The sequence below is a fragment of the Galleria mellonella genome, unplaced genomic scaffold (assembly GCF_026898425.1).
Source record: "Galleria mellonella isolate WM207_F2 unplaced genomic scaffold, CSIRO_AGI_GalMel_v1 utg38, whole genome shotgun sequence".
In the NCBI taxonomy this organism is placed as follows: Eukaryota; Metazoa; Arthropoda; class Insecta; order Lepidoptera; family Pyralidae; genus Galleria; species Galleria mellonella.
Window position 1 is genome coordinate 8,615,820 of NW_026442090.1, and position 23,107 is coordinate 8,638,926.

General features: G+C 31.2%; 3 protein-coding genes across 4 annotated transcripts; 1 reads left to right on the plus strand and 2 right to left on the minus strand.

Moving 5' to 3' along the window:
- Positions 1–624: 624 nt before the first annotated feature.
- LOC113522588 (ras-related protein Rab-7a) lies at positions 625–3,662 on the minus strand. The gene has a single exon (XM_026908322.3). It carries the CDS (start codon positions 3,559–3,561, stop codon positions 2,935–2,937), a length of 627 nt encoding a protein of 208 aa, XP_026764123.1. The 5' UTR covers positions 3,562–3,662; the 3' UTR covers positions 625–2,934.
- A 421-nt stretch (positions 3,663–4,083) lies between these two features.
- On the plus strand, positions 4,084–20,221 carry LOC113522443 (serine/threonine-protein kinase GA29083). 2 transcript variants are annotated; one of them, XM_026908118.3, is made up of 14 exons: positions 4,084–4,291; positions 4,369–4,590; positions 6,034–6,133; positions 6,852–7,046; positions 8,099–8,212; positions 9,774–9,961; positions 10,790–10,876; positions 11,529–11,689; positions 12,572–12,690; positions 13,351–13,450; positions 13,890–14,035; positions 16,026–16,175; positions 16,724–16,966; positions 17,419–20,221. In XM_026908118.3, exons 2-14 carry the CDS (start codon positions 4,373–4,375, stop codon positions 17,473–17,475), a joined length of 1,878 nt encoding a protein of 625 aa, XP_026763919.1. In that variant the 5' UTR covers positions 4,084–4,291; positions 4,369–4,372; the 3' UTR covers positions 17,476–20,221. The 2 variants fall into 2 exon arrangements, with proteins under 2 accessions (XP_026763919.1, XP_026763920.1); XM_026908119.3 differs by having other exon boundaries at positions 4,085–4,291; positions 4,372–4,590.
- Positions 19,841–22,937, minus strand: LOC113522444 (tRNA (adenine(58)-N(1))-methyltransferase non-catalytic subunit TRM6). The gene is made up of 2 exons (XM_026908121.3): positions 21,481–22,937; positions 19,841–20,018 (listed from the first exon to the last, which is right to left on the minus strand). The coding sequence occupies exons 1-2, from the start codon at positions 22,711–22,713 to the stop codon at positions 19,938–19,940; spliced, it is 1,314 nt and encodes a 437-aa protein (XP_026763922.2). The 5' UTR covers positions 22,714–22,937; the 3' UTR covers positions 19,841–19,937.
- Positions 22,938–23,107: the final 170 nt, after the last annotated feature.

Below are 23,107 nucleotides of genomic sequence, written 5' to 3' on the forward strand. Positions count from 1 at the left end.
ATACTAATGAATGACTCCAGTGAAATATTTTGTGACGTGGGGCACACAGACATAAAGTGACAGTTCCCATGGTTACTGTTAAGTACATCATCTCATTTTGAGGCATTTAACCGTTATAATGATAAATTTATTTGGAATCCTTATCTATTTCAAACTTTATAACCCTTAATATATGTGCTTATTTATTTGAGGACAATAACGATCGAGAGTCTATTTAAATATCAGTTACATTTAGATAAATCAAATAACCGCGCAAACAAGGTACAATCTCATTTCACCCCTCGTGTGCGTACCTTATAGCTCCGTGAATTGAATCGTCTAGTATAAACCAGAGGGCCTACCATGAAGTTTTCTGAAATTTCGGAGCCAAATGAAACAGAAATTTGATGTTAAAATTACATAATACATGCGATTTGGAAATATTAAAAATGCTATTGTTTCTTTGGACTTTTATGATAGGATGTATGATGAACGAAATGTTAAACTCCATTTATTGATCCGATTTTAGTATAAACAAAAACACTAAATTGAGTCCGAAATTTCGGAATTTCATTTCATGGTAGATCCGTGTTAAAAAAATTTTGATCCTTCGAGTAACATATTAACTCTAAATTTAAAACAACATTTTGATTATTTTTATTTATTATTGATACAAAATTAAAAGCGACCATTATTACAGCGTACATCATATTTTATTACCTATTATTATTACTAGGTCTCGGAACTTTTAATAAGTAATACAATAAAATTTTCAATTTAATGAAAGGCATGTAATATAGTGTATATATTATATGACAAAATACAAATGTTGTTAAATTAATTAAACTAAAAGGCAAGGTCGGTCAATTCAATAATGTAAACTTTCTAAACTGAAATTGTATATAAAAATATTTATATGTAATCAAATATAAAATTGAATGACATATAACGGAAACGAGAATAACATAATTTCAGTATTACGCATTTTAATTTTAAATATCTAAACACTTAAAAAGCTGATTTTGCATTAGGCATCACTAAAGCTGTCGTAATTTGTTTGACCTCCTGTGTGTTCGTGACATACTATAACATATAGGTACCATAAATATGTAGTTGCATTTTTATTCTTACAACACTATTAGTGTTATAAATAAAATGCTAGTTATCAATATAACATACTGTTATCATTAACTACTTACAACTAACATTTTAAAATTCAAATATATACAAAAACTTTAATGATAATTATATTCAGATGTTGCATTACATATAAAAATTACCTGTTCCCATAATTTTGTTACTACAAAATTAAGAGAATAAAGCTCTTCACATAAATCAATCACAAAAATCACATAGTGAAAAAAATATAATTACCTTCGATTATATTACATATTTATTTATGATCAGAATAAAATATTGATGTAAGAAAAATAATAATAAGAAAAACTTTTGTGTATGTGATGTTGAACTAAAATACAATTTGTGATAAAGCCTGCAATCTGAATTTCTTATAGCACTCTACAAGTCTGCATACAGAGCTGACAATCCAATCATTTAATATATAATTTTAAAGGGGCTGAGTATATAATAGATAACACTGTCAGTTTTACTAATCATACGTATGACTAATGAAAAATTAAATACTTAATGGACAGACTGTGAGATATATGACATCAAATAACCATATTACATCATATTTGATGGAACTGAGCCATGAAAAACCTTTGTCTTATACATATTTAATAGAAACCAAAATTAGGTGGTAATATATAATTTTTATAAAGATAATTATCATAGACTTTAACAATATTTGTTCAAATAATGGTAGGTAATTCAATATAATGTAATATATATAGCATTGTAATAATAATATATTAATCTCTATACAAAGTATACCAAAATAACCATTACAATTATTGTTAAAATGCCGATCATGCAACCCAAATTAAAAGTAATTTAATTTTATAAAGAATACAATTATTAACCCCTTTCATATGAAATACAGGAATAGTTATTTGAAAAAAAAAACATAGATTTTTACACTCAATTTTTGGAATTCATACCAATATCTGCCAATATCTGCATTATATTTTCCAATATTCAAAATTGATATTTTAGAATATTTATTAGAAAAGTGCTCTTATAGCAAACTAAAACATTAATCTTGGATGACTATTATAAAACTATCACTGAAATTTTAGCTTTTGATGGTAAACAAAATATAAAGCAGTTGAAAAATCATTGTAGTCATGCAACTTGTAATATAGGACAATAATGTTTCAGTTCACCATAAGAGCACTTTAAAAGTAGTCAAAATATTTAATATTTTTGAAAATTTACAAATAGTACAGACTTAGGTATGAACACTGTTAACTTTCTTTAGTATACAAAAGTAACAAAACTCATGCTTTTTTTCATTAATAGTAAAGTGAATGAAATAAAGTTTATTTATATAAGATGAATAAATATAAAATAACTAAGAAATGTATAAATATCAAGTGAAACCATTAGTTTCAAATTACTACTTAAATAATTACCATAATAATTTTACAATGGATGCACCACTTTAGTATAGGAGACTTAGTTTTTGTGATTTTTCAACATGTTTCTTTAGAAAGAATGTTCAGTTTCATCAATAGAGAATTCACATAAAAGGACGCTAATGATTTTAATTTTACCCAATATATAAAATTAATGGTATTTTTTTTTTTATTTTAAAACTCTTGTACTTTTCACAAAGTGCAGGCATTTACAAGTTATTAGTTGTTGTGCAAAAAAACAAAGATCCCAAACGTGTTTCTATCAATTCTATACATTTTTACATGATATCAATACAAAAGAAACCATTACTTACACAATACTTTTATAGTTTATAATAATTGTAACTATAATTTTAAAATTAATAAATGAGAAACTAATATATTGCCAGTGCTGGAGTTTATTATTTACTGAGGCCTAGCAAGCACAATTATCTCCATCCCTGTTACGTCCATTATCGTTGGCTGTTAACTTGAGTTGATCTGGGAATTCATTGTAAAGCTCTGCATCTGTTTCCTGGGCGAGGACATTACGGGCTATGGTTTGGAATGCTAGTTCTACATTCACAGCTTCTTTGGCACTTGTTTCAAAATAAGGGATGTCATTCTTACTCTGGCACCACTGCTGGGCACGTTTGGCAGATACGGCACGATTTTCTAAATCGACCTTATTGCCTAATATAACAAAAGGGAAGTTCTCTGGGTCTCTTGGTGATGCCTGTATCAGAAACTCGTCTTTCCAACTCTCCAAGGACTTGAACGTGTTAGGGGCAGTTACGTCAAACACTAAGACGCAACAATCCGCCCCGCGATAAAACGCCACTCCCAACGACTGGAACCGCTCCTGGCCAGCAGTATCCCAAATTTGCATCGTAACGATTCTATCGTCGACGATCACTTCTTTTGTGAGAAAATCTGCGCCTATTGTTGCCTTGTACTGGTTGGAAAATTTCTTGTTGACAAATTGATTCATGAGTGATGTTTTACCCACGCCACTATCACCGAGTATGATTACCTTCAATAAAACCTTTTTCTTTGACGACATTTTGCACAGAAATTTAATAAAATTAGTTTTAAATATAAAATAACACACTCTTTGTCTGTACTTTTGACATAAACGAAATTGATAAATGCGTCACCTGTTTGTTGTCTTACCAGATTAAAAAATTAAAAAAAATTATATGTACGACAAAGATAAGTCCTTGTTCTTGAATACAAGAGCCATATAAAATTTATTTTTATTATTGATATAAGCAATAAAAAATTAATACAAATATAATCTTGTTATTTATTATATTTTGAATTTAAATATATTTGTAAAAATAAAATTGAAAGCTAATTCCTTGGTGATATGGAACATAGAAAACATGTTTATTATCTGTGATTCGTTTAATTATTTCCTTAATTTCATTTTTGCACAGGTTATTGGCTAATAAGAAAATTAAAGTAATGGAGTCACATTTAGGACCAATAGCTATTCAGTAATTAAATTGCTGGCCTGATTCATTCTTATTCATTCATTATTTCAAGTTCAAGTAATCATTTGTCTCTATAATTCAGAAATCGTCTATACTCTTATTTCATTCATTCATTCATTAATCGTTCTAGTGTTCGTTTTGCGCTGATTTCTGTGATTCATATTTTCGGAAATCTTAGTTTAATTATTTCGCAAATTGTATAGATAACGAAGTTGTACAAAATGAGATATAATTGAAAGTAATGACTTGAATTCGTGTATAAAATAATTGTGTAATTTTAAACCGAAACAAAATAAGGTGAGGGTCGAATCGTGTTAGCAAAAGATATCCGTTAGGTGACATCGTAACTTTTTTCTAACTTTCTTTATTTTCAGCAGGATGGAGAATAATCTGAGCCGTAGTGGTAGTCGATCGAGCTCCGTTTGTGAGCTTGAAAAAGATTTTAGCGATATGGAAATTATGAAAAGTAGGACGAACCGACGTAACGTAATGCTTCGATCACAACCAGCGCGGAAAGCGAAACGAGTTAGGTTTTTTCGAAATGGGGATAAATTTTATTCAGGTGTTATAATCCCAGTCTTGCCAGAAAGATACAGGTGAGTTACAATAATTTATAGCTATTTAAATAATTCTAATATATTTTATTCAAGCACTTTCACCCAACTATCTACCTACACATCTGTGATGGAGCATGACACAATAAAATAATCATTCTAGCATATGTCTGTCGATAATAACATTTCATTTATGTATTAGTCTTGATTATTCCTGAATTAAATTTTCAGACTCTTAATAGATTGTCTATTTACTAATTCAATCAAACTTTATAAAATAATAAACTTTTGTTCTTGATGGCCTATTTCTTGGCACTCCATTATATCTTTTTAACCATGCTACCTTTAAGGTTTTCTGTTTATTTTACAAATATATATAAAATAGAAACAATGTAAACATTACATGCCTGTCAGCCCTTCAAATCATGTAGATCATATTAGTCAATGATGTATGTATTATATTAATTAATATTATTCCAAGTGTTTTTCTACATTTTTGTGATTTTACAAATCTTTGAAGAAAATAATTCCATTGACTAATAATATGAGGGTGTCATTTTCTGGTGTTTCTAATCCACCTTTATTTTATTTGAAATTCTATACTATGACACAAAAGCCACATCATAGCCCTGCTATAACTAGACAACAGTTTTACATGCCTTATAAAGTATGAAGCAAGTGATATTTGTTATTAAAGGTGTCAAACATGAATTTGTTGTATGTTGGGATGTAATCTGAAATTTGATGTTGACACTAATGGTGATAACATTATTAATGTCAGTGACATAATGATATTAATAAAATTATGGATTTGAAATATAAAAAGAATGTTCCATTTGCTTAAATATCACTTCATTATTAAAACAAGAATGTTCGTTGGATCTTTTTTCTCTACAACTTTTTATGCATGTTAACAAGTATAACAAGTTACAAACAATACAAATAAAAGAGTGATTATTTCATATTTATTCAATCATATTAAAGTAAATAATAGGGATACTATCCTTCTGTTAATACACATTGATCATTATATCATTGACTTTGATACATATAATATTTACATGTAGCTGACACTATTGATGCCTTTACACTTGCGTCTTACAGGTTGTTTTGATATTAAATTTAAATTGATTAATTATGATACAAAATTTTATTATTGAAGGTTAAAGGTTAAGATTATTTTTTTGCAATAGCAGCCCTAAATGCAATCCTATTAATGCAAAAAGTGAAAAATTAAGGATGTTTATATGTTTTGTTGCTTATGCAAGCTTAAACATATTTAAATAAAATTCTCAGATGCAGGTTATATCCTATAATTTAACAAGTAGGATATTCTATAAACTAATTTATGCAGGCATAGCCTAGTGCTAAATGTTTAAAAATAGTTATCATATTGCCTATTAAGATTATATTTTATTTTTATAATGCATGCATGTTGTTTATTATCATTTTTAATTATAAATAATATTTTTTTTAATCTCATAGGTCTTTTGATAGTTTAACTGCCGACTTGACTAGGGTGCTTGTTGATAATGTCACTCTTCCCAGTGGTGTCAGGACAATATACTCCCTTGAGGGTAGAAAAGTAAGTATTATTTATCATATTTAATAAAAAAAAAGCAGCCTCAGTAGGTACTTGTTTTAGCAATAATAAATATATTAGTAATTTGTAAATAATAATACATGTTCTTTTTACTCATGCTTTTTTTTAATAATATTATGAATGTGAGTGTGTTCATTTGTTACCTCAACTAATCATAATGAGAGATACCTTAGTTTTACATTGCAACAAATATATTTAGACATAGAAGAAAAATGATGCCTTAAATTACAAAATTATTATGGCGCACATGTTAAACGCTGCTTAAACTCAATTGATGAAAAAATTTTATTGTTTAGAATTAGCGAAAATACTGCATCCAGTATATGTGTACACGTAAATTAAAACAGACAAATTGAAAAAAAAATTGCTTTTTCTATATAATATACATTGAATGGAGCTAGGATCCATAAAAGCTTAAAACATTCATTTCCTTATATAATATTTGACATGAAGAATAATGAATATATTTTTTTATACTGGTCAGTCAAAATGATCAGGTTCATTTGCAGACACAACATATATATATTTCTATAAAAATGTACATGACTGTTTAAAAAAGTCTTTTAGATTTTTGTATCTAGGAAAGAAAATAATCTTAAAAATAGAATTTTAAATTATAAATTCTACTTTTAAAACTATTTTTAGAATTATAAAATCTTTAATGGTTGATAAATATTTCAAAAAGCAATAAATTTTACAGATAGGCAAATTAGATGATTTAGAAGATGGTCAATCATATGTGTGTAGTGGTTTTGGCGAGCCTTTTAAACGTCTAGACTACGAAGCTAGTGCTGTGACACCTCAGTCTTTTAGACTGAGTGGCCCAGAATCATTAAGTGACAGTGCAAGTCCGTCTCCTGCCAGAGCAAACAACCGGTTGTCCCGATATTTGCAGGTACATTATTTACTCTAATATAAACACAATAGTCTCATCTATATAAGTATAGATATAATTAATACTCATACATATTTTTTTATGCAACTTAGAATAGCAAACAAACTGACGACCCACCTGATGGAAAGTGGTAACCGTCACTTATAGACATAAGCAGTACCATGGACATAACAGAGTAAACTGTTTTGCCCGCAATACCTCTGTATCCTGTAAATTCACTGCCATATCCCACCCTTCAAACTAAAATACAGCCATACAAACACAACTACTTCACAGTAGAATCACGAAACACATAATAATACAGCTATAATTAAAACAACATTAAAAAAAACGCGTGGTAACTATTGTAGCCACACCTCACTCTTTATGGACAAGTTCTATAGTTCAAATGTATTAATATTAGATTCATAGAAAAAGAATATTTATTTATTTTCAAAAGTGTATTTATTCATTTCATTTGTTTTATTTTTCTACTTGTATTGTCTAGCAACATACTCAATCAGCATTTTTTTTAGTTAGACCCCATTACTAACTATGATTTTAGGTTTATTCTCGTACACAGCATTGTGACATAATACTACATTGATTTATGAGTTCGAATTTGCGAACACCAAAAATTTTGTGTCTGTGTAATTTCTGACTAATTCACTAGTGATAGAATATACCTTTAACAAACCAATCCGACAGACGGCGATAGGCTCGTTTCCCATCATGTTGCAATCTACACCACAAAATTAAATAAGTCGACACTTATGGTATTGACTATTACCATAGGTGTATTTTAGAGTGAGGGCGGGGGGGATTGCGGCGCCTACTCCATAAATATCGAAGACCCACCCCGAGATCTGAGCGAAGCCTTCAACTGTGCAACAAGACGTATGCAAAGAAACCAGCACCTCCCCCTCCTGGAAAATTATCTTAAATGCCCATTATTGATAACAGTCGTGAGCATATATACGATATACAGTTAAACATAACAGTACCGACTCAGTTATATGCCACGATAACGTGACAGTATCACGACATGACGCTACACTTAATGTTATTTGCAGGCTAATGGTAGTAGCACTACCGGCAACGGGACAGCGCGCGTTAGCCCAGCCGGCGACAATGTGGTTCGACCACGGATAGTTACTATAATTAGGAATGGAGTGAAACCTCGCAAGGTAATGTTTAAATACTACCCATTATTAATTTTAATTGTTGTTAATTCTCACATATGAAATCGTGAATCCTAGTAATATTTATGACTAATATAATACCTGTCTATATACTGTCCTTGTTAATATATTATCTATTTAAAAGTGTGTATGTTACCACCACAGTTCACCAACCTCATATATATATATAGCATTTAGCATGGAAAAAGGACACAGATCAATCTTTATCTCGGTCAAACAAGATGTCACAGTTACGAGAACGAAGTTGCTGGGGCACGTAGTATATTATAAAAAAAAATCGTACTTATGGAGGTTTTCGACCTTTACAAGTCCTTACTAATAATACGGTACCTCATAGAAAGTGATAATTGTCGCCTATAGACAAGAACAGCACTATAGACCTTGTAGAATACAATGTGATGCCATAGCACCTATCATCTGTTCTCATTTTTTTTTATATCAACGTACAACGGCAAACAAGTATACAACCCATCTGATAGTAAACAGTCATTGTAGCCTATAAACACCTGCAAAACCAGGGGTGTCACGTGCGCTTTGCCGACCCTGAAAAAAACCTTGATATAGTATATTTTGTATTGTATACTATATATTGTAGTCTCTAGGGAAAACCTCAGCAGAGAGCCTATTCCACAGCCTGAGCGTTCGTGGGAGAAAATTTCTCTGAAACCGTACTATACGTGACCATTTAGACCCAAGCGTGTTAGGATGAATTCCCTATCGATAGCTATAGGCAATATTCCAAACAATTCTTTAGAACACAATCCGTTAAACAAGTGGTAGAACACAAAGAAAGGCAAAGTCTCGCTTTAAACTTAAGAGCTCAATACCGCCTATGAACTTGGGATCGTCAATAATTTTCATAGCCCGTCTTTGAACCAAGTCAAGAGAACCACACTGGTATCCAGGTGCTCCGGCCCACAGATGAGAGCAGTACTCTATGAAGGACCAGACTTACGATTTGTACAAATCTTTGTCTCGGAGTGAAGTACCGTTTCGCTCTATTGGGCACCCCGAGCTTTTTGGACGCTAGCTTTTGACCCTATCTTCTAGTTGACCTCAGAACACTATAGTAATGGAGATGTCGACACTGAGGATCCCAATAGTTTTTAAGATGACAATGGATGTGTTCTCGAATTGCGGAGCTACAGTAAAAGGGTTTAATTTTTTATTCCCATTCCTAAGCACTGAAGTGTTAAACCCTCAACAGTAGTTCACTGCCAAATTTAAATTTGGCAACAATTACATACTATAATGTTAAATTAAAGATCATGGTCGAATAGACCGTTAACAAATTATACAAGAATTTGATTTACATTGAACATATTTATTAGACTTGCCAATAGACCGATCTGAATCTTTATGACTACGTATGGTTGCGATTGGATTTTTAATTTTGTATTATCCTGGTTACGGTTTTGCACAAACTAGATATTAGAATCTAAACTTGTACTGAACTATAGAAGTATTATATAAGTAAGGTTGCTTCTTTTTAGCTTTCGCTCAGTATGTGCTGAAAAAGTAATAACGTATTGTAATTTCCGTGCAGGTGTGCCGACTGTTGCTCAACAAACGCAACAGTCCGACATTGGAGCACGCACTCGCAGCGATCACGGAATGTATCAAATTGGACACTGGCTGCGTTCGGAAAGTGTTCACGCAGTCGGGCACCGCTGTCACCGCTCTACACCAATTCTTTGACGATGAAGATGTGTTTTTTGCTTATGGAAATGAAAGGTAATTTCTCTCTAATATTATAAATTTGATTATGGGTTTGTTTGTTAACTCTTAACGCCTTAACTGCTCTTGTCATGATATTCGAAACGCACATACATAGTATTTGGAATGAAAAAGGTCATAGGCTGCTTGTTATTTCTCTCAGTTGGTCTAAATTATGGGTAAGAAATAATATATGATAAAGCGACCAATGCACTACTGGGCATGAATCCTCCGCCACAAAAGTAAAATACAACTATAGCCTACTATTATCAAGTTGACCAAACAGTATGGTATGGAATATACATATTTTAATTTTAATTTTTAAAATTACTGCCTTTTCAGCAATATAGCTGCTTCTTGAAAACACATTAATTTGCATAATTCAGATGACTTTGTTTTATCTATTTGTATATTTTTCTGAGATACGTTATCTATATGTTTCTATAACTATTACGCAATTTATAGTTATATGAAATATCCTAACGGGAAACGTTCCGTCTGTGACGTGCAAATCATTTTCACGTTCTTATATATCTTATATTTCACGTGATATATCCTTTCCTGATCCATTTTTATCCATATGTAAAATAAACAATTTTTCAGCCAAATTTTAAGAATGTACGCTCTATAGTTCTACCTAGTGGAGATACCGTCGTATTAATCAGTGTGTTTTTCCCCCCATATATATTATATATATATATATATATATATATATATATATATATATATATATATATATATATCACTATTAATGTGATAATGTATTGTTTCAAATCAGTGATAAAGTAAAAATGTAGTCTTCCACAATATTGTATTGTTTATACTTTTTCACTTTTTTTTATACAGGGTTAATCAAGAAGATTTTGAATTAGAATTTGAAGAGAGTAGAGCTGTTTTACAATGTAGAAAAACACCCATCACTAGGAATTCAAGGTACGTTTGCACCAGTGAGACATGAGAGGTGAGGATGAAGCATGTCAGTTAGCCCATCGTGATGAATTCAACAAGAATTGTTCATGGTGGTTTCCAGGGGGAACCACGTGGAGGTCGACCTAAAAGAGTATATTGCTAGCAATGGGGATATCAAACTCCATTGCTAACAATGCCTTTCCCCCCTTACGAATTCCTTTACATTTGGTCAATAGATACACGTTTTCTATTCGATTTACTCAAATTATATTTGATGTTTAATGTGTTGTATAGAACTACTACTACAGTAGTATTTAAGACAAATTTGATTGAACCCAATTGAATCAAACAGCACAAAAATCAGTTGGGTTTATAAATGGAGGGTAGTAGTAGGTCACAGATTACATGCGATTTTATTCTCAGGGTACAGAGGAATAACACCTGAGTCCTCAGGAATGGCAACACATGGTATCATAGGCGAAACAGTATACTATGTTATGTCCATAGTACTGCTCATGTCTATAGGCAACGGTTACCACTTTCCATCAGATGGGGCTTATTTGCCATTCTAGGTTGCAGAAAAATAATAAAAACTTGAATGCTATATAATTTTTGTTTATTGTCTATTTTCCCACCATAAAAAGCCGTCATTCTTATTATAATTTAAAACTCATAGGACGGGACCAAAGCCCCGTATGCCTGTAAAGGCAGGCGGTGGGGCCGCTCGAGCAGCCAGCGAAGCGGGCGGCGGCGCCGCCGGCGATGCCGCGGATGATGTTGCCGCGCCGCTACTGCCGCAGCCGCTGAGACTCAAGTATAACGTCGGAAAAATCATAGGTATCATTTGTTTTACCATAATGAACACAAAGTAAACATTAGATAATAAAATGAGTTAATTTAAAAACATATATATTGATCAATTTGATATTGTATTATATATATATATATATATATATATATATTTTAATATTATTTAATTTATTAAATTTATGGAGATATGCTAAAATTGTACTAAATATGCCAATTAAAAAGAAAACATTATGTGTGTACATTAATAAATTAACTAATTAATGATATTCTAGATTATAGTGCAATTACAGTTCATTATGTGATATTATAAAAACTACCACTGCAGCATAGCTGTGTTGCGACATAATGCTGAGTAGTAACCTGTTTTGCTAGCACTGTGATGCACATAAATAACTATTTTATGCGCCTAAATATATAAATAATTTGATATATATGTGTTTTGCACATTGGACAATTTAATTTTTGTTTTTTTAATATATGAATGTTATTTTTTTTTTTTAATTTAAAATCTCTCTTAATGTTCGCTACTTGTTATTGACAGACATAAACTTCTATTAAATTCAATTTCATATACCGATTACATAAATATGAAGAAATCAATTATTTATTCGAATCTAGAAAAATAGGGGTAACGATTTTCTAATTTTACAATTTTTTTACTTTTACCATAACTTAGAACCAATAAGACTAATGGATTTTAATTAATAGAGTATCATTAGATTTCTTCACTGTAAGCTGCATAACGAGAGTTTAAAATAAATAAAATGTGACTATGTCACATTTTGTATTTTTTTTTTAATGGATACTGTATTTGTCAGCCTCATTGATTACTCTAGTCTGATAAGAACTCTATTGTACATCAGTTTGAATGAAATTCATTTTAATCCAAACTTATCATCTTTTTAACAGGTGACGGCAATTTCGCAGTTGTGCGAATTTGTAAAGACAAAACAACAAACAAAGAATACGCTCTCAAAATTATAGACAAAGCCAAGTGTAAGGGCAAAGAACATTATGTGGAAGCAGAGGTAAATATTGGGTACTTGTTTATATTTTAATATAATTAAAAATAAGAGTTGTCCATTGCTTTATGCTATGCCTGATGACTTTCTAGCTATGTCCCGTGACCTTTTCCCTCATAGATGAGAATACAGAGTATTATATATATATATATATATATATATATATATATATATATATATATATATATATATATATATATATATATATATATATATATATATATGTTAATTAAGGGCTTGCTATACGATCTATTATGCTAAGTGATCGTACGAAGTAAAGGTAAAAAATGTCTAAATTTCAAACTTTCTAAAAAATTTACAAATTTTCATACTCGTATTTATAATATTAATAGTAAGAGTTTCTTGATGTCAGGTGCACATACTATCGGAACTAAATATTTTAAAAAAATTCTGAAATAAAATTACACTTTCTTAGCTAAATTACTATAGAAGCAACACATAAATCCTTTCTATTACAAAAAGAACGATCAAAATTGGTTTTTCCATAACTGGCGAATAATATCGCTACATATACATACAACATGAAAACCGCAATCAAGTATTGAATATCACTATATAAAATTACTACGGAGTCGTTATATTTCAATATATTTTCTCATTTTATTAAAATTTTGTCTTAGTATTAAAAAGGTACTATATTCGTAGGTACGAGTAATGCGGAAATTGTGCCACCCTCGTATCGTATCATTAATTGAAGAACAAGACAGTCCCGAATGGCTATTCCTAATTATGGAACTAGTTAGTGGTATGTATACAACAATATATTTTGCATCCCTTTATATTTTTGCTATTTTATTTCTCTAACATTCTCACTTTAGTCTGTTTATGAAAATTTCGAAATCATTTTCACTATTATGTGCTTAATATCTTAATATCATTATAACAGGTTAAACCCCTACGAAATTCTGACAATTGCCATACCGTTATATAAATTCAACTTAAGAAAGATCTTGTTTACTTTTGTCTTTTTTATTATTATAATATTTTGATTTACATTATCTTTAATTAGCTGTTGCATAAATCTTACTGATTAAATAACTGATAATACATAAGTTACATCATCATACATTGTTTACATCAGTCGTGTCATCCAACTAATTGATTAATAATTTAATAACACTATATTTACGTTATCCCGCATTAGGCTTATATTTGCAATACACTAAAATAATTTATATTTCTAGGTGGCGATTTATTTGATAGTATCGCGGCTGCTTCCAAATTTTCTGAACCACAAGCCCGTTTGCTAATCGGCCATTTAACATCAGCTATTGCATACCTACACTCGCTTTCAATAGTGCATCGTGACATCAAACCCGAGAATCTATTGGTAAGCGAATGACTAACGCAATTGATACATCATCTTTATCATGTTCTACTCATAATACGATTTTATAGTAATTGCATCATTGTTTTCAAATCCGATAAGCTTAATCTTGCCTATTTACATTTTGTATGTCGGAACGTAGTACATCTTAAATAGGTACAATATATTGTAGCTTATTTACTAAGGACTCTTTTGGTTGTATCACGATTAATTAATTACTAGTTAACTTCTCTAAGAGTAATTGAAAGATAATCATCCATAATTATATTACTAACTTTTGCCCATTACTTCTGCGTGGACCTGTTTGCAATCTATTCTACGCTTTACCAGGACCTCTAGACAAATGGCAAACGAATTCGCCGATGGAATCGACATCGCTAGCTAGTCCGTGAGATAGAATGAGATAGCAACGCCGGATGACTCATTCCAACTCACGGACTCGCTAGCGATGTCGACGACGAATTCGCTTGTGACTTGTCTAGAGGGCCAGTACAGTACTGGGTGTTTCAAAAGAAAGGTGACATTTGTTTTTGTTATTAAGCGAATGCAACTATTCTGAGGGGCGCGGGGGTATGTCGTTCGGTAGCCTAGCTTCTGGGAATTTAGTCGCTATGGAGCGTTTCTCGGGAGCGGATCGTGCGTTGTGCGTACGCGAGTTTTACAAAAACAGTAATTCAGCGACTAGCGCGTAGAAAATATTGCAATATTCTACATTTAAATGACGCGCCAAGCCCTAAACTCATTGATAAATGGGTGAAAAAGTTTTAAGAGACCGGTTCAACGCTGGAAAAATCAAAATCCACGTCCAAGGTCTTTGAGAACGGTCGAAAACATAGACAGTATTTCTCAATCTGTTCGTGATAACCCAGACCTTTCGATTTGAAAGCGTGCTTATGCTTTAAACGTGCATAGATCGTCGTTGTTCCGCATTTTACTCAAAAATTTAAAGCTGCACCCCTACAAAATTCAATTAGTGCAAGAATTAAAGCCTTAGGATGCTGGGCAGAGGCTTGACTTCGTAAATTAGATGATTGAGCGCTTTTCAACGTTTACCAACATATTCTTTTCGGATGAAGCTAATTTCCATCTCAATGGACATGTAAACAAACAAAATTGTTGATACTGGAGTGCAACTAATCCAAAACACAAACATCAGAAACCCCTACATTCGCCTAAAGTAACCTTATAGGCTGCAATGTCGGCGCGCGGGATTATCGTCCCTTTCTTTTTTGAAGATGAAAGGGTGCGCACAGTTACAGTGAACTCGGACCGTTATGTGGAGATGTTAGACAACTTCTTCGTGCCGGAACTGCAAAACTTTCCTGGTTATAACCAAAGAACATGGTTCCAGCAGGACGAAGCAACTTCACACACGTCCAACAGATCTTTACCACGAATTCGTGAAATTTTTCCTGGCAAATTGATATCCAGGAGAGGTGACATAAATTGGCCTCCACGAAGTCCCGATTTAACCCTTATGGACTTTTTCCTGTGGGGTTACGTCAAATCTAAAGTTTATGCCAACAAACCTACTTCCTTGGCACAATTAGAAGGAAATATCCGTCACGAAATGGCAGCCATCACGGACATGCCGAGCCGTCATAGAAAATTTTAGAGCTCGATTAAATGAATGCCGTGAACGCAACTTGGACGATATCATTTTCAAAGAATTCCCAATATATATAAATAAATGAAGCTCCATTTTGTTCCATAAAATTTTTGTATACAAACAAATTACAAACATAACATATTCTACTAATACATGTATTCTTACTGCATGATCATATTAAAATAATAATAAAAAAATTAATAAAATATAATTCTATATTTAATACTGCAGTGGAAATATATAGATAGATACACTTTATTGTCCTAAAAGTTACAATAGTATAATTATTATAAATATAAACAATTACAAGCATATACTGAGAAAACAATGGAAAATAATATAATTATTGTTATTTGAAATTGATTTCATAATAAACAATTTTAGGTAGAAGTAGGCTCCGATGGCAGTATACGCGGTTTGAAACTGGCTGACTTCGGCCTAGCAGTTGAAGTTTGGCGGCCATTACATGCTGTCTGCGGCACACCTACTTACGTAGCTCCTGAGATTCTACTAGAAACAGGATATGGACTAAAGGTATAATGAAATATGTAGTACTATTGTAATACAAATAATATATTGTTAACTTGATTGTAATTTAATTATTAAGTGTATAATTAATCAATAATTAAGTACAAATTAGTATATACAGTTTTCGCCGTAGCAGTGTTGTAAAATTTCATAAAATTATACAATTTTGAAAAAAAAAAACTTCTAATTCTACTCGTAATAATAAAAAAAATAAAACAAGTTACTAATTTGTACTATTACATAAGTAAAATTATAAAATAAATCGGCCGTAATATCGTGAGAAACTTTCTCACGAAATTCGTTTAAAATTTGACTATTTGAATTAGAAATGACGCAATAATAACCGGTTCTCACAGTTTCAAGTTGCAAGGACGGCTGCGCCTAGTATTTACATTTCCTACACTTGAACTTTTAATCATTAAGTATTTCATTGTTGTATAAGAATGCGTCTGACTTTTATTCAGACATGAATTTGTAACTTTCAGTACTAGCTTCATTACATTCCCAACTAGTCAAATATTACCTCTCTGTTTAGTGTCCTTATTTGATTACAGATTGATGTGTGGGCTGCTGGTGTCATCCTTTACATACTGTTATGTGGATTCCCTCCATTCTCATCTCCTGATGGTGACCAAGAAAAATTATTTGATGCAATTTTATCGGCGCGACTAGAGTTTCCTGCGCCACACTGGGAGCGGGTCTCAGCTGGTGCTATTGATCTTGTGGCGAACATGCTACGGCCGCAACCGGAATTGCGCTTTGCTGCCGAAGACGTCCTCGATCACGCTTGGATGGCGGTAAGCATAAATGCATTACAAAACATAATTTTATCAATGTATAAAATATAATATTATAAATTAAATGCCCGTCCTGACTTCGTACTGGTACAATTTTTGTACTCGTAATTTGATATAAGCTACTTATTATCCCAGTTCAACATATCTAAGTAACATATCCCGATCACGCAATCGAAATCGCGGGTATAAACTAGTATTATAATAAATAAAGATTGCAAAAAGCCTTGTTTTTATGAAACTTAAAATGACAAACGAGCTTAGCTCCCCTGATCGAACGTAGTACCCATCACCTATACACATGAGCAGCGTCATGGAAATCACAAAATATACTATGACATGGTAGCCTCTGTTTACAAAAAGTATGAAATATGGAACTACGACTAGGGAATTGCATTTCAGCTCATCCAATATTGATTTTAAAAGTGTAATAAAAATGTACAAATACATTTCAGGATGATTATGATGAGAGCTGTGATTTTCGTACATGGTACGATGAAGACTCATCATAGCTGGGCGAGGAGACTGCGACCACTAGCTCGTGACGACTCGTGGCCGGCGTCCGCCTACGCCTCCGCCCGCGCTACAGCTTTTACGCATAGTACTGGCTGCAGCAGTATATGCCTTTCAACATATTAACACCAATACCAAAGCTTAAATTTAACATTAATACTTAACCTTACTGCATGTGCAGTGTTTGTATAATTTATATCTTCAATAACTTTTATGTTGCAAACTCTGATGCAGTATTTGTTAATCTTTTCGTATTTTGATACAATCAACAATACAATATACAGGTTTAAGACATGGAATAATTTTCCACATAGGACTAGTATATTTGCTCCAGCCTCCGTTAGATTAGGAGAGCACTAAAATTTAATATATTCTACTATAGTATAAAATTCAATCGGGCAATAAATTAATTAAAATTGAATTGATAAAATTGGAAGTGATTAAAAAATCAATATTTAGCGACTCATTACACGCTGACGGTTAGTCGCTGATTCAGTATTTTTATCGCTCGAAATATTATCCATTTCTACATTATGACTGTTCAGCTGCTTTAGTATTATTTATGTTTTGTTTCTCATTCAGCTGTCAGTCAATAAGTACAATATAATTTGTGAATTCGCACATTACACTCATAATTTCAAAAGATCTCCCTTATATCTTCTTTATGACTTTTGTTATCTTTTCAGTTTTAGATATGAATACTTAGGTTTAAAGAAATTATAATATTTATAAACAAATGTTTTTATTTTATGATAATATTCTGTAATATATGAGTAATATATGTTATTTAATTATTTGAATGAATTAATATTTACAAGCGTAGAGCGCAAGCGTAAAATAGTTTTTGTATCATATGAAATGCTTATAGGCATGTATCAATCGCTGTTGCTTCCATGTAATCATATCACTCGCATTTCCATTATGACTGCATTTATGCTACAAATACATGTCCACCGTTCACTAGAGTTATATGAACAAGTTAATTTATATGTTTATGACAATTTTTATGAACAATGTTTCTTTTGTCATTGAATAAAATCAATTGCTAAAATCAACTTTGTAGTGACATCTAGATGTTATTGCAATGGTGTAGTGACCTTATAGGTGCTTATCAGTTTTGATAGATGGTGCTTGTAGAAACAGTGAAAATAAATTTATTAATGATGAGATGATAAAATAACAATTATTAAAGAATACCTTATGTGAATGTATTGTACCAAATTGTTTGCAGTCACTACATCTATTCAAATATAATTAAAATACTTGAATAATTCAATCCTTATAATTGTATTCCCATGGTTTAGATATATTAGATAATGAACAAGCGCACTGACCACCATGTAAGTGCCAAAATTTTTTCATATCATTCTATATATATATATATATATGATTATTTTCATAATGTTCCTCTCTCGAATAATTAATTATGGCTACTTAGAATTTAATATATAATGCTTATAGGTTTACGCCATGTAAGCTCAAACACAAATTCAAAGTAAAATTTTATTCTTGTCTAAAACATTACTTATATACAGAGGCGACTCCAAATGTTAAAACAAAAACAAGTGCAATTAATTCTCTACTTGTGTTGGTATCCATTATATGATAGTAGCATATGTTGCCACCATCATAATGTCCTTTTGAATAAAAAAAAACAAGTTGATCAATGAGAGTAGTGGGGGCAAATTTTCCATAGAATCTGTGTTAAGGCAGTTAAACATGAGTGTCTTATATCAACATTTGCGATCCTAGTTTTCGACCATTTTGCTTCAAGAGTCGCAACAGGCATATTTTATGTGTTTGAGCATTGATGAGAAATAAGTTAATTTCTAAAACAACATTAAATGCAACCCATATATTAGACTGATTTACATTCCTCATAAATTCCAAAAGTACAGTATAATCCTACTCATTAAACCGCGGACACATTTTTGTACAGTTACATTAGTTAAAAACAAATTATGTAAATCTGGAAAGACTATTTACGTAGGTAGTGTTTATTGACAGTTTTCAACTATAGATGCATATTTCGAATAAATGTTTTTTATAAAATCTTTGACAATTTTATGAAAATACAAAATTTTAGAAGGAAATTGGTATGATAGAATTTATGAATGTGTTATTACAACGAAAAATCATAAAGCAATAATATATCTACTATACATACTATTATAAAAGAAATGTACCTATTAAATTGTGCTTAGTATGTGTAGTCCTCACATTACATCCATAACATTTTACTTTAGAAGAAAAGATTTTCTTTATAATTAGTACTATATAAGATGGCATGTCAATCACACTGATCATCAAATTTTATAATGCATTTAGAATATGGTATGTGCATTTGAGTAAATGAAAAATAAATTTGTAAAAAACTGCTATAATATTTCATTTCTTATTCTATAAATATACAATAGTATGTACATATTAAAATGTACAGCATATTATTAAATCAGGACTATTATTTCAGTATATAACCTGTTAATAAAAATCCACTAGATCCATTCATCATTACTTCTGGATGTGTTCTCTCTGGTAATACCTGAAAAAGAAAGGAAATAATAATCCTTACTAATATTATAAAAATGAAAGTGTGTTTGTCACTGCTTAACAGTGGTGTGACTATGCTATATGAGACCTGTGATAAATTAATTAGGTGGGGTCCTCTATCTGAAAAAGCTTCATGTTGTAGTTTCATTTTTATTATATATTACATCACTAAGTAAATATACATACTATAATGCATTTTTGTTTTACTTGGAACTACCTTAGTGAAATCATGTTAATTTATATTTCTTGAGTTAATACTCTAATTCTTAAATTATTAAATTTTTTTACAAATTCATGCAATAAATGTTCTTCCTGTGCTCATGGTCTCATACATTTTGCCCACTCTGCCACCTTATTGTTACGCCACTGCCTCATGGCAATTTGACAACTTAACCGATTGTAATGAAATTTGTTATACACATAATATTTGTGTCCATCCAAAAGGACAGTTCCAAAGGACTAAGGCTACTTTTATCTTATATCTATCAGTAGATGAAGATACATGTAAAAGTTAATAAGACTCATATTTTCCTCCTCTTTGAAATAAAAACACTGGTGGTTTTGTTTAAAATTAGAGGCTACCAATGCTCCATTGTCTTTTCTTATCCCATGGAGGATTAATTGTAAATCTGGGTATGAACGCAACAATACTTGTCAATTATTTTTTCAAACTAAATTTGATGTTAAATCTAAGAACCACTAATATCTTTAGTAATTTCAATGATATATATGGAAGCTTTTTTCAGAGGCTGCAAATGATTATGTATAATATTCATAATATGAACAAGAATATTTTTTATTCAAATAAACTTAAATACAAGCATTTTTGATAGTCAGAATGCCATATGCTAATATTAAATGTTTTTCTGGCCATTTACTAAAACATTACAAATCTGAAGTTATGACCAATCATCCAGTATTTTTCTACAATTAACTTTGTTGGATTTAGCCTGCAAATACAGCCTTTTGTTTGACCTGACTATATTTAGGTGCCAAACAAAGCACCAAATATTTGATTGAGTATAATTTGCATCCAAACATCTTAAAAAATAATTTGGATCTAAACACCTAGAGCTATAATTGCCTATTATGAAACTCCAAACATTTGAACATGTGGAAACACAATCTAGAGCGGTGTTTCCCAACGTGGGGCCTATGCCCCACAGGAGGGCAATTTGATAGTTAAAGGGGAGGCAATTTAAAAATGAACTCGAAGCGTTTTTAACCCTCTTGCTCGAAACCATTTAAATGCAATGTCAGAAAAAATTATGTATGGGAGCATAAAAATTTTAGAAATGTTCAAGTGAGGCATGGCATAAAAAGATTGGGAAACACTGATCTAGAGCATACAGATCTGATTAGTATTGCAGTGTAGTAGGCAGTACTATCCCAGCTTAATAAATATAACACTTTGATTACAATATATGTACAATGCAATATATTCTACTGCTAACCTGATAGTTTCTCATCCAATTGTTTATAAGTCGAAGAGCAGCCACATTACTGTATGATCTTAATGTCAAATATAACTGCTGCAATGGTTCTGCTACTGGGTAATAAATTACGAAAGGTCGTCCAGGTTTTACAAATTCCATCAGTTCTTTGAATATATTTTGAGGGTCCTCCTTGCAAGTAATCACTAATGAATCTACTTTATCTCTAATTAATTCTGATGCTGCTATATTATCAAAATGCCATTTTGGCTTCTTAGGTTCTGGCTGAGTTTGCTCAGAACTATCACAATCTACATTAGGTACAATCTCACTTATTACATCATTTTCCAATCTTGGTATTTTCACTTTATGGTCTATTACTTCATCATTTTTTCTTTTTAAACTATTTTCTATGACCTCTGATGATGTATTATTAGTGTCGCATCCTTGGTGAAATTGCCTCAATACTGAATAAACATTCACAGAAATACATCTATTTAAATGTTCTCCTTCAAAATTCATTGCCAATAAAGCTTGCTTCTGTGACATGTTCCCTGGATGCATATGTACAAGTTTCCCAGAGGTTCCACTTCCTATGGCACTTAGTAATGCAGCAGCCATAAGGCCATTTGACCCAGAATCATAAAGCAAATGAACTCCTTCAGAATATACATTAGCAAATGATATCACTTGTGACAATGTATCAACACGAATCCCTTGAATTTTATTTGCATCCAACTTGTACATAATTTCAGCAATTATTCTTAAGTTTGGTCGTAAAATTTGAATATACTCAAAATACTTTTTTTCTTTTTTTTTCAAATACTTATCTTGTGAATACTCTGTTTTATTATGGAATGTACTAGAATTCGTTATTAATGTCTCTACAATATCAGATGCTCTATAGGCATCCACTTTTAAATTTTCTATTTCGGAAGCAGTTAACTTTTGAGACCGACCATCATCCACAATATTCCTATTATCATTACCAGATATTTTTACGTCGATTTCGTCCTTTAAATTAACAGCTATATCTGTTAATTCCAAATTATATTCTTTGTTCTTTTTATTTCCAGAAGATATCATTTTAAAAATTGAGTAATACGGACAGCATGCAATACCAGTAAGATTGATACTATCGCGCCCTAACATAATGGTGGAATTAGGCTTATTTAATTTATGCAATTTTCTATAATTTTGTTTTTGAATAACTATGTAGTCACCGATTTTAATAAGATCGTTTGCCATTGGCATGTCGATGAAATTATACAATTGTTATTAAATATCGAATACTTAAAATAATTTAAACACAAATATTTCTCTTATAACTTAGATTTACGTATTTCAAATCACATCTAACTTTAATTAAATTTGCTATATGTAGATAGTTTTAAATAAGAATAGTTGTACAAAAATTTAGGTTACTTTTTATTTATTTTTCAAAAAATGATCCTGGCTTACTGACATAATTTTTTTTTAGTACGTTGGTCCATTGTGGAACAGGCTAAGGTAGGAGACCATGCTGCCTAGTCTTCAATATTAAAAGGAAAATCAGTGACAACTGACATTGACAAATTGATTTTTTTTTAAATTAATTCATGATCATGAACGTAAGTCCTTCAGTCGCAGTCATAAATACACATTGATT